At 44.2% G+C, this 18,778-nt stretch overlaps 1 protein-coding gene across 2 annotated transcripts in view; it reads left to right on the top strand.

Moving 5' to 3' along the window:
- The window catches only part of NOL7 (nucleolar protein 7), a 29,614-nt gene extending 23,221 nt beyond the window's left edge, over positions 1-6,393 (top strand). The window contains exons 7-9 of one of the 2 annotated variants that reach the window (XR_005779140.1): positions 1,735-1,812; positions 5,332-5,598; positions 5,669-6,393. Coding sequence is in view for 1 of the 2 variants with exons in the window: in XM_040432993.1 (XP_040288927.1) it covers positions 1,735-1,812; positions 5,332-5,396 (143 nt within the window). In the remaining variant the exon portion in view is untranslated. Of the gene's footprint in view, positions 1-1,734; positions 1,813-5,331 lie in introns of both variants that reach the window. The other variant, XM_040432993.1, reaches the window with a different exon arrangement.
- Positions 6,394-18,778: the final 12,385 nt, after the last annotated feature.

Genomic DNA, 18,778 nt, shown 5'->3' on the forward strand with positions numbered 1-18,778 from the left:
TCCCCTGCTCCTCCGATCGGAGCCCCAGCTGTGTAAGCCTGGGGCTCTGATCGGTTACCATGGCAGCCAGGACGCTATTGAAGCCCTGGCTGCCATGTTCAGCTCCATGCTGCTGTGTGCACTATGCACAGAGCAGCAGGGACAGTGTGAGATCCTATTCACCCTGATAGAGATCTATCAGGGTGAATAGGACAAAGGTTCTAGTCCCTAAGGGGGTTAAAAGTTAGTAAAAAAAAAAACACAAAAATATTAAGTATAAATGAAAAAGATTTATAAAAAAAAAATACACATTAACAATAAACAAAAAAAATACACATTAACAATAAACATATTAATTTTCAGCAGATTTGTGTAGGAATTTTTTTTTTTCTCAAAAATGAAAATTCCCAGAATATCGGTATAAATTATCGGCTATCGGCCTGAAAGTTCACAAATTATCGGTATCGGCCCTAAAAAATCTATATCGGTCGATCCCTACTAGTGTGTCTGAAGGGTATCTTACACTTTTGGGGCCACTTGTCTAGTATGAGGATCATGTTCACGTGAATTTAAGAACAGGTGTCTACTGCAGTGGGCCAGGACTAATAAGCCAGTCAACAGGCCTCCTAATCCATGGCCTGTTCACCTCATTGGAGCTAATCTGGTGTGGCACTGTTCCTGGAAAAAAGGCCTCCATGCTTTTCTACTCTGAAAAAAACCTTTACTACCTAATTATTCTTCATTGGACAATGGAAAGACTTGTGTGCTCTTTTCTGTGTCATCATTTTCATTGATAGCTGAAATTGGGTATCCAGAATCTTGCCATATCAGAGATGTATCCTCGGAAAACATCTATGTAAGGCCTCATGCACACGACTGTTGTTTTGGTCCGCATCCGAGCCGCAGTTTTGGCGGCTCAGATGCGGACTCATTCACTTCAACGGGGCCGTGAAAGATGCGGCCCCGTGCTGTGCTGTCCGCATCCGTTGCTCCGCATCTGTGCTGTCCGCATCCGTTGCTCCGTTCCATGATCCGCAAAAAAAATATAACCTGTCCTATTCTTGTCCGCGCTTTGCGGACAAGAATAGGCAGTTATATTAAAGGCTGTCAGTGCCGTTCCGCAAATTGCACATCCGTGTTTTGCGGATCCGCGGTTTGGACTGGTCATGTGCATGAGGCCTAAGGCCTCATGCACACGACTGTATCGGTTTTGCAGACCCATTAAAGTCAATGGGTCCATTGTCTGCATTTTGCGGCCAAGTATAGGACATGTTCTAACTGTTTGTGAAACAGACATATGGATGCGGAAAGCACACGGATGATCCATGTGTTTTCTGCATCCGTATGTCCATTTTTGGCCGAAAATGTGTTCCATAGATCCATTAAAGTCAATGGGTCCACAAAAAAAACAGATGCAACATGGACGTCATCCCTATTTTGCGGATCCGCGTTTTGTGGACTCTAAAATACATAGGGTCATGTGCATGAGGCCTAATCTATGAGCTTAGACCAGCAACAATAGCTCCTTTTAGAGTCCTCAAATGTATCCAGCACAACAGATTTCACTGACGTGGAAACAAAGGGGTTTGGGTGAGCTGTAGCTTTAGGTCTCCAGACACGTGTTTCTGGGGTGTCAGAACATATCATTTAGTTTTAAAGGGATAAATGTCCTGGTTGTGGGAGAATGTGCTTTTTACTTTGACAGAAATGCAATAGTATAAATGTGTATTTTTTTTTTTTTTCTTCCTTTTACAGCTAATGAATTTCTCTCAATTTCAAGGAAAAGGGGTTTCATTAAAGAGCCGGCAGTTCAATTTACGGTCGACAGCTGGGGTGCGTACTTTACAGCAGTAGACTTGCTGGCAGCTATTCTGCGTATCAAGAGACATGTTTGTTTCCAGTCTGCCTATACACAGTGGGTCTTCCATTTTGGTGCTATCTCAGGCCTCTTTCACACCATGTTCTGTTTCTCCTTGGAACCTTTTTTTTTTCCCTGCAAAATGCAGATAGAAATGTATTAAAGTATATAGTCTATAACTGTGCTTCTTGTTGAGGCACCCCGTGTTTTTCCAGGAAGCACATCACTCTCGTGCGCCCCTGATTCCGTAGGACACAATGATTCTGTCCTGTCAGATGGTCAGTCACAGACTGCTTTCTACAGGAGGATATTCTTATGACCACACACATGTCTGGGCTGTGTATATCTATATAAGGGCTTAGGCATGCAGCCATATTTTTATTCAGCATGCTTTCCATTGTTAAAACTCATAGCACACTGACCCGTACACATCAGTGGGTCTATACAACATATTTTTTTATTTCTAAAAATCTCAGTGCAGCTCCTACTCTTGTCCATTTCTGTGGATGAGCATAGCCCTTTCCTATTGATGGGAGTGAAAAAAAAATTGCATAGTAGTTGTCTGCTTTTCAAGATTCTTTGTTCGGACTGAAAGTAGGACATGGTCGCATGCATGAGGCTTTAGCATGAAGAGGGTCTAAGACTCGGTGACCTTGGTTTGTTTCTAACTGTAATCGTCTATAAAACAAGCACAGATCAATGTCAAATCTACCATACATGTGCTTCATGCAGGATGTAAGTAATGAGCTCAGGTTAGTGTCAACACCTTCCCGACTGCCATTACGGCTATTTACGTCGGCTTTCGGAACTTTAAGGATGGCGCCTGCTCTGCTCAGGCACCCAAGGCTAATGTCCACGACCGGCGTTAATGCTGTTCGCAGACATTTTAACACTTCAGATGCCGTCATCAGTCATGACCACGGGCATCGGAATGCTGAAAACCCGAAAGCGTGTGCTTCCGGTTGTGCTCCGACTCCCCCCAGTGAGGATTGGGGGAGTCGCAGCCTGTTTGCAGCAGCCCCTGTCCTCCTGTGAGACAGGAGGCTGCTGCTTAGTAATTTCTATGGATCCACTGCCTGTAGCAGGGCTCTATCGAAATACAGTAAAAATCTCATTGGAGTCTGAGACAAGCAATCCAATGATTACTTGTTATAGTTCCCTATGGAACTATAACACAAAAAAGTGTTAAAAAATGTTTTTATAACTTTAAAAAAAATATATTAAAAAAAACAAAACCACATCATGGATATCGCCACGAGCAAAAACCCCCGTACTATTAAAATATAAAAATATTCTGAAAACTCTAACTTTTTTGTAGTTGTGTGCGGAGAAGTGTGAAACTCATTTTTTTGCGGGGCGATCTGTACTTTTTACTGATACCATTTTGGGGTGTGTACGACTTTTTTTTTTTTTTTTTGCGGGATGAGAAGCGACTGAAAAACAGCACATCGGCCATTTTGCCGTTTTCCGTATGGGATAAATATTTTAATAGTACGGGCGTTTTCACTTGTGGTGATACCCATGATGTGTTTATCTTCTTTTTTATTTTTTCTTCATTTTGGGGAAAGGGGGATGATTTGAATTGTTTTTAACTTTTTTTTTTTTAACTTTTTATAGATCCCATAGGGTACTATATTAAGCAATCATTATATTGCTTCTTTTATAGATGCATTAGCTTTGGAGTCTATGGGGATTATACTGTGTTCCTACGGAGCTCTGCCGCAGGCAGGGGCTCCATAGGAATTAATGTGCAGCAGCCTCCTGTCACTCAGGAACTGCTGTACAGTGCATCCAGCTCCCCCAACCCTCGCGCTTCCTGGTTTTACCGCGTTCAGGTGCCGTGGTCATGCTTGACCGCGGCATCTGAAGGGTTAAAAGTTTGCGACCGGCATTACCCCGCCGGTCATGGACATTAGGCACGGGTGCCTGCTGTATGCAACAGCAGGCACCCGGCGGCTGTGCCGCCCACCTCGCTCACAAGCAGGCCCCATTTTTTAAATGGGATTAAGGGATTAAAATGTTTTTTTTTTTTTTTTTTCCCTTCAGCTACACTGCAGACATATGCATTATTGCTAATGTAAATGTGATAAGGCAGCAAAAAGTAGGGTACAGATGGAGAACATCCGTTGCTTCAGTTAGATGCACCGAAGAAAGGAAAAATGGTTGCGGAAGTCTCCATAGCTGTTAATCAGTTTGGTCTTTTAAAGAGGTTTTCCAGAGGACTGACTTACTGATGACCTATCCTCAGAATAGGTCAGCAATATCCGATCGACTTGGGTCTGACTCCTGGAGTTGGACCCCTGCCAGCCTTATATTGATGACCTATCCTAAATAGGTCCTGGAAACACCTTTAACCTGCTGACATTGTAGTTGTGACTGTAAGGCCCCTTGCAGACGAGCGCGTCCAGATGCGTTGCGTCTGCGATCAGGGAAAATCGTGTGAGTAGGTACGCAATCGCAGTCAATTTTGACTGCGATTGCGTTCCGATGTTCAGTTTTTATTCCGCGAGTGCAATGCGTTTTGCACGGGAGTGATAAAAAACCTGACTGTGGTACCTAGACCCAAACCCGGACTTCTTCACTGAAGTTTGGGTTCGGTGTTCTGTATATTTTATTATTTCCCCTTATAACATGGTTTTAAGGGAAAATAATAGCATTCTAAATACAAAATGCTTAGTAAAATGTGGCTTTAGGGGTTAAAAAAATAATGTATTTTTTTAACTCCCCTCATCCTGTTGTTCGTGCAGACAGCATCTTCTTTCTTCTTCTTTCAGGACCTGCCAAAGGACCTTTGATGTAATCTCGTTCAATACGTGGTGACGTCAGCGCAGGTCCTGCTGAATGAAGATCGAAATCTTTTATCTTCATTCAGCAGGACCTGCGCTGATGTAACCGCGCTCACCACCTGGTGAGCGTGGTGACGTCATCAAAGGTCCTTTGGCAGGTCCTGAAAGAAGATGATGCCGGCTGCGCGAACAGGATGAGGTGAGTTAATGTTGGTTTTTCTTGTTTTTTTTTTTACCCCTAAAGCCACATTTTAGTACGGTAAGCATTCTGTATTACGAATGCTATTATTTTCCCTTATAACCATGTTATTAGGGAAAATAATACAGTAAATTGACTTTTATAAATTTGCTTACATCATCTCCTAGCAACCGTGCGTGAAAATCGCAAAGCACTTGCTTGCGGATACTTGCAATTTTCACGTAGACCCATTCATTTCTATGGGGTCTGCGTTGCGTGAAAAACGCCGAATATAAAACATGCTGCGATTTTTCACGCAACCCACAAGTGATACGTGAAAATCACTGCTCATCTGAACAGCCCCATTGAAGTGAATGGGTCCGGATTCAGTGCGGGTGCAATGCGTTCACCTTGCGCATTGCACCCGCATGGAATTCTCGCCCGTGTGAAAGGGGCCTTTTTATAGTACCTTATGGCTTGACAGCATTGTTTCTTATGCATCAGCCTAAAATAATTCTTTATTTCTGCAGGCAAAGAGGAGAAACCGAAAGCGGCACAGTTCAATCTTCGATGGGTGAACAGAAAGAAACGATGAACCTTTCGGAATATTACATTTTTGACTTTGCAACTCTTCTCCCTGTGACGTGGTCTAATGTGATATGTAGTGCAGGGTAGCTTCCTGTTTTCCAGATTTCCATCATATCCACATAGCTATATTAGACTGTGTTTATTCTGTTTTACATTTTTATTCGGTGGTACATTCAGGCCTCATGCACACAACCCGTATGTATTTTGCGGTCCGCAAAAAACACGGATAATGTCCGTGTGCATTCCGTAGCCTAGTTGTTTATTTCATGATATTGAAAGGATCCACTCTCTTGTCCTGCTTATTTTTGGTATCTTCTGATATAAAGTATTGGAAAGTTTCACCTATTGTATACATGGTCACATCTGCTTTTACCCATTAAAGATTTTTGTGTGAGCTCTGCTTGCAGCCAATAGAAAGTGAATGGAGACACTCTAGAGAAGGCTTCCTCCTGGCTGAGAATAGACTTGATGCCTCCCGCTGACCTCTTGGAAGATTCTGGAGATAAGCAGTTTAGCACAGCATAGCAGATGGAGTGCTGAAGGCAGCTCACATACTTATATATTTTTCATGCTCAATCTACAGGCAAAGGATTTTGTTTGGGCCATCAGCCAGATTTGCTGTAAGCAGCTTGATTTGAGTCTTGCTGCCCTCATAACTGTGTTCTGTACAGATCTATGGCAATCCCACAACCAAAGAAGTCATTTTTAGAAAACCGTAGCCTGTTGTTCAGTGTGGTTTTTATACACTATGCTGTGCACTAGGGCTGCAACGATTAATCAAAGTTATTTATATTATTCTATAACTGGATTCGTTGTCGACGAATCCCGTTATCGAATAATCGGCCGATTCATTGCTATGCAGGCGGTCAGGCGCTATGCCTACGGGTCCTTAACTGGCAGTAACTTTTACTTGAACTCTAAATCAGCGCATCTTTATTACCTTACAATGAAGCTCCGGTAACAGGCAGAGCGGGCGGCGGTGTTACGTCACTTACGTGACGTGCCTGCTTCATAAAGTGGGCGGAGCAGGCACGTCACGTGAGTGAGTGACGTTACACCGCCGCCTGCTCTGCCTGTTACTGGAGCTTCATTGTATTTGTAAGGTAATACAGATCATAGAGCTGATTTAAAGTTCAAGTAAAAGTTACTGCCAGTTAAGGAATAGTCTGAATACTGCTGATGTGGCCGGTGTATGGGGAGATCTGTGTATGGTAGTGGTACGGTTATAGGGAGGGGGATCTGTGGATGGCACTGTTATAGGGAGGGGGATCTGTAAAGACACTGTCATGAGGGAGATCTGTGGATGACACATATAGCATAAGAGGCTATATAGTGTCATCCACAAACCCCCCCCCTCCCCATAAAAGTGTCATCCACAGACCCCCCCCCATAACAGTGCCATCCACAGACCCCCCCCCCCCATAACTGCACCATCCACAGATCCCCCTCCCCATAACAGTACCACTACCATCCACAGATCCCCCTCCCATAACAGCGCCATCCACAGACCCCCCCATAACTTGTCTTTTTTACATTGTAATGCAACATTTTTATAATTATGTAACTCCTAAATTTGTTTTAATATGGCCTTTGAACATAATTTTTCAAGTAAAATCCTATAAACCCCTTTTTTATGTCATTTTGGTGTGTCCCCCCCCCCCCCCCCCCCGATTAATCGATGAAATTATCGACAACTAATCGATTATTTAAAAAATCATTAGCTGCAGCCCTACTGTGCACTATGCATAGTATGGGGACACGTCCACTTTCCTCTAAGACAAAACAGCATAGAAAATATTGACCCTGATTTATCAAGACTGGCGCGTGCCACGCTGGTCTTGACAGGCCCTGCAGTGCCGGAGGAGGCATTTATTTTATGACAAGGTGCAGGCTTCGTCATAAATAAAGTGCCTCCTCTGGCAGTCAATGGGCTGGAATGAAATTTCAGTTTCTTGTGTAACTAACAAAACATGTGCCACCACCCCACCCCCTTTTCAGAAATCTGGCAAGAGTACTAAAAAAGTCGCCATGGCATTTAAATAGTGGTAATACCAGGTGATAAGATTCTTTCTGTTGTGTCATTTGGCTAATAGGAGCATTCAGTGTGAGTCTGGTGTACTCGCGTGGGGAGCATCTCCCTGCCCCTCATCACTGGTCAGCTAGCTTCTGTGTACGCACGGCCACCAGACGAATGCGATGCGTGTAGAGAACAGATAGCCTCTGGACTGAATCCTGACCCATGCATTTCAAATGGGTCTGTGCTCATTTTTCACACATCATTTCTGCGTTCAGGAAAAGTTGCATGTTCTATATTCATTTTTCACGCAGCTCTGGCTCCATAGAAGTGAATTGGGCTTGCGGGAAAAACGCAAGGCATCCGGATGTAATCTGGTTTTCACTGATGGTTGCTAGGAGATGTAGATTGTTATTCCTCAGTCTTAGTTTTTTTTTTCACACACTTGAAAAACGTATGCAATCCGGATACAATCCCGATGGAAGAAAATGCAAATGCTGAACGCAATCGCAGAAAAACCGGAACAGTTTTTTTCCTGACACAATCCGTTTCACTTATGTGAAAGAGGCCGAACGTTGGCCACTCACACAAGATGGCTGTTGGCTTATCGCTCACTCAGCTGCCAGCGATCACTCTGACTCATACACATGCCGGCCCGGCCAAGCAAGCATATATTCTCAGTAGGAAGAGTGGGAGAAAGCCACTGCCAGACGCCTGTCAGTGGCTCGTGTCTCTGAGAACAAGAGGTCTGGGCAGTTGAAATCCAATATGCCAGATCTTTATCTTCCCTGACATCTGCGTTCTGAAAAAAGAAATGATGTAAGCAGAAAGTTGGACAGAAAAGGAACATGAACTGTGTGTTTCAAGGATGGATCACACTCTTTGTCAGGTTATGGCACATGCTTTCAAAACATGGAGCAGCATCTCCATCAGTTAGTTGTGTGCTGTCCAGGTCTTCCTGCCTAAAGGTAGGTTCACATGAACCGCAACAAAATTTGCTCTGTATCCTATGGCTGAAACTTGCGGTTTCTGCAGTGGGTTTTCATTTTGTATGGTGCGGACCCGCTCTCTGTTTTTCAGTAAACTGTGTGAGCCAGCTCCCATACGGTTTTGTGAGGGGTCTGCATCGTAACAGTGCTAAGAATGGACCTGTACGTTCTTGGTGTGGGCTGCAAGAACTCCGGCGTGGCATCCCAATGAATACAATGAGAGGTGGTTTCAGCACATATACTTACACTGTGCTTGCATTACCTCTAGTGATGAGGCATTACTGCTGTCTTCAGTTGTGTTTTTTTTGGGTGGGTGGGGTGCCAAAATTCTGAAAATGCCACATTCAAGATTATTATGTTTTAGATTTCACCCGGGACAAAGGGTAGGCAGAGGTAGGCGATTGCTTAGGCCGCCACCTCATGGCAGCCAGAGGGGTCTTGGGTGCTGCAGCTGCGAGTACTTCTCCACTGGCCTGCTGCACCCTCTACCAGTGCTGGGAGATGAGCTTGCTTGCAGGTTAGCTATTTTCCTAATAAACCAGCTGTCAGTGTCTCCTCTACTCCCACTGATGCTGTGATCATGGAATTCCCTGGATTGCAGCATTAGTAGGGTGCAGGGGAGAAGTACCAGTGACTGACACTGGCTGGCTTAGCATGACAGCATAGGTAGGGCACAGAGGACTATATCTGTCATGCCTGCAGGCTCCGAGTTGCCCAACGTAGAATCCTGTGAATCCCCCCTTCCTCTGTAATTACCTCTTCTGTGTTAGGCCTGTTTCACACTGATTATACGCTGCTACAGCATAGAATGCCGGGACAAAAACTGCTGTGTGCAGCGGTATTTGTCTGGCCATTTCTCTGCATATTCGCCGGACCCCATTATAGTTAATGGGCCAGCGAGGGATAGGTAGCAGGAAAGAAAAAACATAGGGTCTGCACCCTGTCCTCCTGGCTCCCCTTCTGATGTCCTAGGTGTGATATCCAGACCTACTATTTCGGGTAAGGCTACTTTCACACTAGTGATTTTTGCGGATCCGTCATGGATCTGCAAAAATGCTTCTGTTACAATAATACATCCGCATGCATCCGTCATGAACTGAACTGGTTGTATTATGTCTTGTATAGCCATGACGGATCCATCATGAACACCATTGAAAGTAAATTGTTAGAGAAAACGGATTTATCCCTATTGACTTTGTGTGTAAGGACCACATCGCGGACAGAAAAACGCTGCTTGCAGCGTTATTCTGTCTGCGATGGGGACGCAACCAAATGGAACGGAATGCATTCTGGTGCACTCCGTTTCGTTCAGTTCAGTTTTGTCCCCATTGGCAATGAATCAGGACAAAATGGAAGTGTTTTCTTCCGCTATTAAGATCCTACGACGGATCTTAATAGCGGAATTGAAAACGCTAGTGTGAAAGTAGCCTATGTGTACATGTAATATGTTTGTGTATGTATATAATGTGTGTACTATGTGTAATGGACATGTATTTGTGTACATATGTTACATGGATAATGTATATATGCAATGTGAGTATAGTGTGTAATAAGAATACATATATACAGTATAATATATATATGTATGTAAGGCCTTCTGCACACAACCATATTCATTTTGCAATCCGCAAAATACAGATGCGGTCCTTGTGCATCCCGCAATTTTTGCAGGATCCACTGTCAAAAAGCCTATTCTTGTCCTCAAAATGGACATCCTTGTGCTGTCCATTTTTTTTTTTCCATGGACCCATAGAAATGAATGGACCTGTGTGTGATCTGCAAAAATGAGGATCTGATATGGACCAAAAATAGAGTTGCGTGCATGAGACCTAAGTCTGAGTTTACATTACGGTTGTTTGTTTCCATTGCTTTGCTCCTTTAGGCCGCATTCACATAATTTCTAAATATAGCCATACATGCCTTGTATGGATTCTGTGTTCTAGAATATGAGCTGTAGTGACTCTGTATTGGCAGGAGCACACATCGCTGCTCTTGCCTGTCCTCGCTCCGCTCACAGTTCTGCATAGCACATCGCTGCTCCTGCCTGTCCTCGCTCCGCTCACAGGTATGCAATGCACATCACTGCTCCTGCCTGTCCTCGCTCCGCTCACAGGTCTGCAATGCACATCGCTGCTTCTGCCTGTCCTCGCTTTGCTCACAGGTCTGCATAGCACATCGCTGCTTCTGCCTGTCCTCACTTTGCTCACAGGTCTGCATAGCACATCGCTGCTCTTGCCTGTCCTCGCTCACAGGTCTGCAATGCACATCACTGCTCCTGCCTGTCCTCGCTCCGCTCACAGGTCTGCAATGCACATTGCTGCTTCTGCCTGTCCTCGCTTTGCTCACAGGTCTGCATAGCACATCGCTGCTTCTGCCTGTCCTCACTTTGCTCACAGGTCTGCATAGCACATCGCTGGTCCTGCTTGTCCTCGCTCCGCTCACAGGTCTGCATAGCAGATCGCTGCTCCTGCCTGTCCTCGCTCCGCTCACAGGTCTGCATAGCACATCGCTGCTCCGCTCACAGGTCTGCATAGCACATCGCTGCTCTTGCCTGTCCTCGTTCCGCTCACAGGTCTGCAATGCACATCGCTGCACCTGCCTGTCCTCTCTTTGCTCACAGGTCTGCATAGCACATCGCTGGTCCTGCTTGTCCTCGCTCCGCTCACAGGTCGGAATAGCACATCGCTGCTCCTGCCTGTCTTCGCTCCGCTCACAGGTCTGCATAGCACATCCCTGCTTCTGCCTGTCCTCGCTCCGCTTACAGGTCTGCATAGCACATCGCTGCTCCTGCCTGTCTATGCAGACCTGTGAATGGAGCGAGGACAGGCAGGAGCAGTGATGTGCTATGCAGACCTATGAATGGAGCGAGGACAGGCAGGAGCAGTGATGTGCTATGCAGACCTGTGAATGGAGCGAGGACAGGCAGAGCAGTGATGTGCTATGCAGACCTGTGAATGGAGCGAGGACAGGCAGGAGCAGTGATGTGCTATGCAGACCTATGAATGGAGCGAGGACAGGCAGGAGCAGTGATGTGCTATGCAGACCTGTGAATGGAGCAAGGACAGGCAGGAGCAGTGATGTGCTATGCAGACCTGTGAATGGAGCGAGGACAGGCAGGAGCAGTGATGTGCTATGCAGACCTATGAATGGAGCGAGGACAGGCAGGAGCAGTGATGTGCTATGCAGACCTATGAATGGAGCGAGGACAGGCAGGAGCAGTGATGTGCTATGCAGACCTGTGAATGGAGCGAGGACAGGCAGGAGCAGTGATGTGCTATGCAGACCTATGAATGGAGCGAGGACAGGCAGGAGCAGTGATGTGCTATGCAGACCTGTGAATGGAGCAAGGACAGGCAGGAGCAGTGATGTGTGCTTTTGCCAGTACAGAGGTCACTGCAGCGCATATTGTAGAATACAGAATCCGTACAAGGTATATATGGCTATGGTGTACAGATTCTATATACATTGCAGTGAAGAGTGTTAATAGAAAGCTCTGAACTTTGGGGGCCTGATTTACCAGGAGAACAATAAAATTAATAAATTTATGATAAAAATTATTTTTACACAGTTTCTAACCGTTTTACACTGCATGCCTGCATTGCAGCATTGTTATAATGGATAGAAGAAGCAGTGATCAGGGCAGCCAGACAGGAACTTGCAAACTCGTCTCAGAGCCTTGGCCGCACAGGGTAGAAGCAGTGAGTGACAGGCCAGCGCGGAATGTGGGCGATTCAGCTAATGAGCACTTTCCTTTCATACTGATGGTACTGCTCATCGGTCTGTCAGTTAACTTATAAGGTCACTGAGTGGATGATCAGCGCTTCAATCAGTACAAAGGGCCTTGTCCAATCAGCTCCAAGCACACCAGATTAGATTCATTGTCTGGGTGCAGATTTGTGTATTAAGAGGTTCTGAAGCAGCTGATGTGTGTATTATGAGGTTCTGCAGCAGCTGTGATGTGTATTATAAAGATGAGGTAGGTGTTGTTGAGGCAAATGGCACCCCCCTTCCCCCCCATCTGCCTAGGGCACCAAAATACCTTGTCTTGGCCCTGCATACGCTAAATGGATACCTCCATGTACAGTGGCATGCACCCCAGAGTTCCATTGTGTAAAGGAAAAAAAAAAATCTTTATGTATACATAGTTTTTTTTTGCTGGATGCACTTTAGCATCCTTTTCCCCCCAAGGTATATGTTAAACACAGTCTAAAATGTGATGTGAGGCCTCTTTCACACAAACATTTATTTTTTCTGTTTCCGTTCCGTTTTTTGCGTTCTATATACGGAACCATTTATTTCAATGGATCCGCAAAAACGGAAGGTACTCCGTATGCCTTCCGTTTCCGTATTTCCATTCAAACATAGAACATGTCCTATTATTGTCCGCATAACGGACAAGGATAGTACTGTTCTATTAGGGGCCAGATGTTTAGTTCCGGAAAAAAAAAAAACTGAATGCACACGGATGTCATCAGTATTCTTTGCGGATTGCAAAATACTGAAAAAGCTATACGGTCGTGTGAAGGAGGCCTATCATAGTACCCACAAAGTGTATGAGATTAGACAAATCTCACATAGACTTTACTTTTTTTCCTCCGTGTGGAAATTGACCTGCCGTGCATATTTTGAAATCCACAGCATGTCAATTCTTAGTGCGATGTTTTTTAATTTTTTTTCAGATTTCTCCCTTTTCAATGGAAGGTTAAGATCTGTGGCAAATTCGCAAGTAACGTGTGGAAACGCACGGAAATTCGTGCATACATGAGCCCCTGTGACCACTTTTATATGGCTGCGTTCTAATAAGTGTTCTGCATTGGTATTCGTAAGGCCCAATATGTTGTGGGTCAAAAACAGAGAAGAGGTGCAAATTGTCCCATTTTTTTTTTTGTAGGTTCTACTCCTGGTTTTCATCAAAATACTGCACTGTGCGGAATGGCAAGTGACCGAATTTATAAACCAAAACCAGAAGTGGAACCAACACAGAGAATAGTTCTCATGGAAATATTTGCCTCTTGGTTTAGATGGTGAGAGTCTGTGTGTAGTAATGTCACTTATGTACAGTCTGACTTCTAAGCTTACAGTATTAGTGGTATACCGATACCCGAGTATCCTGGGTTTGGAAAGTGACGTATGTGTAGTGGCTACATTACAAAGCGGTTTATCATTTATTAAAGAAGATCTGTTACTTCTACTCCCCTCCTTCAAAGGATCTAGAACAGGGATCAGCAACCTCTGGTGGCACTCCAGCTGTTCTGAAACTACAATTCCTAGAATCCTCCTTTCACCTCTATGGGAGTTACAAGAATAGCCAAATAAGTATGCTTGCTGGGAGATGTAGTTTCACAGCAGCTGGAGTGCAGAAGGTTGATCGCAGGTGTAATTACAAGCCGCCCCATTCACTTCTATGGGACGGCTCGTTGCTATACAAGCATATCCTACAGAGCTGTCCCATAGAAGTGCTGTGATCTCGACAACAAGCAGGTAAACAATGAAGGGAAGACTGCGCACACATAAAGCGCGGCCTTCTCTTCAAACAGCTGATTGGCGGGGTGCCGAGAGTCAGATTTCTGATGATCTGATATTGATGACCTATCCTGAGGATAGATCTATAGAAATCCACAGCACTCGTGAGTTAGATGAAAAAATCTGGTTACTTTATTTGTACCAGCAGCATATAGACAGCGACGTTTCGACCATCTCTTGAGAAAGACCAGAGCTGGTCAAAACGTCGCTGTCTATATGCTGCTGGTACAAATAAAGTAACCAGATTTTTTTCATCTAACTGACGAGTGCTGCAGATTTATATACATTGCTCCTTGACGGGACCCCTAGCCAGGATCTCCTTCCGCAGGTACCACCTATTCATCATTTTTCTTTTATTGGTACATTATCTCCAAATTGGGACCTGGAGTGCTGCTTATCCTATATTGTTTTTCTGTCCTGAGGAAAGGTCATCAATAATAAAATCCCAGAAACCCCCTTTAACAGATTTTACAACTCTCAATTATTGGTGGATTGGGGAGACGAGGATTGGGCATGTTGGATTTGATAGCGCGGAGTAAAGCTGCTGTCAGCGGCTTTCTCCCTCCTCCCATTCACTACTTATGTACGGTCAGCTGATGCATGGGAGGATTGGGAGAGATAGCCATCAGCCCACAACTATTGCATGTGTATGGCCAGCTTTAGACAAGTAAGGCCCATTTCACACAAGCGAGTTTTTCGCACGGGTGCAATGCGCGACGTGAACACATAGCACCCGCACTGAATCCTGACCCATTCATTTCGGATGCAGTGCGTTTTTCACTGATGATTGCTAGGAGATGTTGTTTGGAAATCTTCAGGTTTTTTTTTTCTCACACACGTGAAAAACGCATTCCACCCGCGCAGAAAAAGCTAAAACACTGACCGCAATTGTAGACAAAACTGACTGAACTTGCTTGCGAAATGGTGCGAGTTTCACTGAACACATCCTGACAAAATCCTTATCATTTGTGTGAAAGATGCCTAAGAGAGGGTACTCTATGATGAGCTATTACCAAGGAATCCAAACACAGGTGTTTTTTTTTTGTTTTTTTTTAACATAAAGGGCCCTCTGCTGTCAGTGTCCGCCCCTGAAATAACAGTACATACATAAGATGCCACAAGTCCAGGTCAAGTAAAAGGTGTTTGTGAGGGCTTTTTCACACGGGCGTCATGTTTTTGGCCCGGATAAGATGTGGGTGCGTTGCGGGAAAATGCACAATTTTTCCGCGAGAGTACAAAACATTTTAATGCGTTTTGCACGTGCGTGAGAAAAATCGGCATGTTTGGTACCCAAACCCGAACTTCTCCACAGAAGTTCGGGTTTGGGTTAGGTGTTGTGTAGATTGTATTATTTTCCCATGTTATAACATGGTTATAAGGGAAAATAATAGCATTCTTAATACAGAATGCTTAGTAAAATAGCGCTGGAGGGGTTAAAAATAAATAAAAATTTAACTCACCTTAATCCACTTGTTCGCACAGCCGGCATCTCTTCTTTCTTCAGGACCTGGGTAAAGGACCTTTGATGACATCACTGCACTCATCACATGGTCCATCACCATGGTGATGGATCATATGATGAGCGCAGTGACATCACCACAGGTCCTTTTCCTCCTGCACAGCAAAGAAGAAGAAAGAAGAGAAGCCAGGCTGCGCCAACAAGTGGATTAAGGTGAGTTAAATTATTTATTTATTTTAACCCCTCCATCCCTATTTTACTATGCATTCTGTATTAAGAATGCTATTATTTTCCCTTATATCCATGTTATAACATGGGAAAATAATACAATCTACACAACACCTAACCCAAACTTCTGTGGAGAAGTTCGGGTTTGGGTATCATCTAGCAACCATGCGTGAAAACCGCCCTGCATCCGCACTTGCTTGCTTGATTTTCGCGCAGCCCCATTCACTTCTATGGGGCCTGGGTTGCATGAAAAACGCATAATATAGAGCATGCTGCGATTTTCACGCAACGCACAAGTGATGCGTGAAAATCACCGCTCGTGCACAGCCCCATAGAAATGAATGGGTCCGCATTCAGTGCGGGTGCAATGCGTTAACCTCACGCATTGCACCCGTGCGGAAAACTCACCCGTGTGAAAGAGGCCTTATAAAGCAACTGCCATCTGGACTACATAGGTCACTGCCATAATGATTTACTCTGCTTGCTTTTGTAGAAGCAGCTGCTATCCCAGTGCAGGCAGATCTCATGACAGGAGTCAATAACAGTATGTCAACTATTGAAAGACATCCTGCAAATCAATCCAATTGTGTGAGTCATGAGGTATACAGGTGAAACGCGAAAAATTTGAATATCGTGCAAATGTTAATTTATTTTAGTAATGCAAATGAAAATTTGAATATTGTGAAAAGGTTCAATATTCTAGGCTCAAAGTGTCACACTCTAGTCAGCTAATTAACCCATACCCCCCTGAGCAAAGGGGACCTGAGATTGTGACTTTGGGTTTTCATAAGCTGTAAGCCATAATCATCCAAATTATAACAAATAAAGGCTTGAAATATCTCGCTTTGCATGTAATGAGTCTATCTTATATATTAGGCTAATTTCACACTTCTGGCAGAGAGATCCGGCAAGCAGCAAAACGTATGCCAACTGATGGCATTAGTAAGACTGATCGGGATCCTGATCAGTCTTAAAAATGCCTGATCAGTCAAAAAAATGCATTGAAATGCCGGATCCGTCTTTCCGGTGTCATCCGGCAAAACGGATCCGGCATTTACTTTTTTCACCTTTTGCGCAGACCGGAATGCCGTATCCGGCACTAATACATTCCTATGGGAAAAAATGACGGATCCAGCATTCAGGCAAGTCTTCAGTTTTTTTTCGCCGGAGATAAAACCGTAGCATGCTACGGTTTTCTCTTTTGCCTGATCAGTCAAAATGACTGAACTGAAGACATCCTGAACGGTTTACTCTCCATTCAGAATGCATGGGGATATGCCTGATCAGTTATTTTCCGGTATAGAGCCCTGTGACGGAACTCTATGCCGGAAAAGAAAAACGCAACCTTTTAAGTTGCATTACCGAAATAAATGAACTTTGCACGATATTCAAATTTTTCGAGTTTCACCTGTAGTCAGGCTGTACAGTGTCCATGCACTACAGTAGTTCTGTGGTCCCAGTATGCCTCTGGTCATGGTACTTGCTTCTAGCAACTGGTAAAACAGCTTTCTAATGAATTCTAAAATGTATCATTCATTTGAATAAAGAAAAACATGAAATATATGTGCATGCAAATTTACCTTTTGTTTTAACCCCTACCTTGGCACAAGTTCATTAGACGCTAAAATTTCACAATCAATTTGAGAAGAAAGATCATAAGGAATATATCCCCAACTAAAAGACAGCTGGCTATACAGACACCAGTTGTATACTTGGGGACGCTAATAGGGATATTTAATTAAGACTGATTAGGCTGAGTTCACACTTGAGTTATTTGGTCAGTGGTTTCCATCAGTGATTGTAAATGGCATAATGCATGGGAGCAGGATTCCGCTAGTCTTCATTTCAGGTACACTAACAGCCATTTCTCCAAAGTGACCCAGAGACTGTTTTTCAAAAGGACAATGCCAGAAGCCATGTTGCTCGTGCTACTGTGAGCCGCCTGCATAGCCTAAACGTGCTACCATGGTTTGCAGCATCTTCAGACTTGTCTGCAATTGCCGAGAAATGACGTCCCAGATGTGTTCGATGGCAAAGTGAGCTTCCAGCAGCGGATCTTGATGATTTGCATGCCCAAGTGCATTCAGCATGGCAGATGGTTCATCTGACAACCATTAATAACCTCATTGATAGCATGTCAAGGTGTGTAAGTATGTGTATTTCTGTGTGTGGCCCTCATCCTTGATGCTGAATAAATCAAGATGTTTTAAATATTTTTTTTCTATTTTTCTATCATTTGCATATAATTAACATGAGTATTGATCCTCTAATTTCCATACTTCCACAACCTTTCCTTTTTGGTGGTGTAATTTCAATATTGAGGACTGTATATCTATAGAGAATTATCTCTCTCTCTATAAGGCCCCTTTCACACGGGCGAGTATTCCGCGCGGATGCGATGCGTGAGTTGAACGCATTGCACCCGCACTGAATCCTGACCCATTCATTTCTATGAGGCTGTGCACATGAGCGGTGATTTTCACGCATCACCTGTGCGTTGCGTGAAAATCGCAGCATGCTCCTCTTTGTGCGTTTTTCACGTAACTTTGCATGCCCCATAGAAATGAAAGGGGTTGTGTGAAAATCGCAAGCAAGTGCGGATGCGGTGCGATTTTCACGCACAGGGTTGCTAGGTGACGATCGGGATGGGGACCCGATCATTATTATTTCCCCTTATAACATGGTTATAAGGGAAAATAATAGCATTCTGAATACAGAATGCATAGTACAATAGGGCTGGAGGGGTTAAAAAAAAATATAAAAAATAACTTAACTCACCTTAATCCACTTGTTCGCACAGCCGGCATCTCTTCTGTCTTCATCTGTGCTGTGAGCAATAGGACCTTTGATGACGTCACTACGCTCATCATGTGATGAGCGCAGTGACGTCATTAAGGTCCTATTGCTCACAGATGAAGACAGAAGAGAAGCCGGGCTGCGCGAACAAGTGGATTAAGGTGAGTTACATTTTTTTTTTAACCCCTCCAGCCCTATTGTACTAAGCATTCTGTATTCAGAATGCTATTATTTTCCCTTATAACCATGTTATAAGGAGGAATAATACAATCTACACTACAACTAACCCAAACCTGAACGTCTGTAAAGAAGTTTGGGTCTGGGTATCACAGTCTGTTTTTTATCACGCGCGTGCAAAACACATTGCACCCGCGCGATAA

The sequence above is a fragment of the Bufo bufo genome, chromosome 5 (genome assembly GCF_905171765.1).
Source record: "Bufo bufo chromosome 5, aBufBuf1.1, whole genome shotgun sequence".
Lineage (NCBI taxonomy): Eukaryota > Metazoa > Chordata > Amphibia > Anura > Bufonidae > Bufo > Bufo bufo.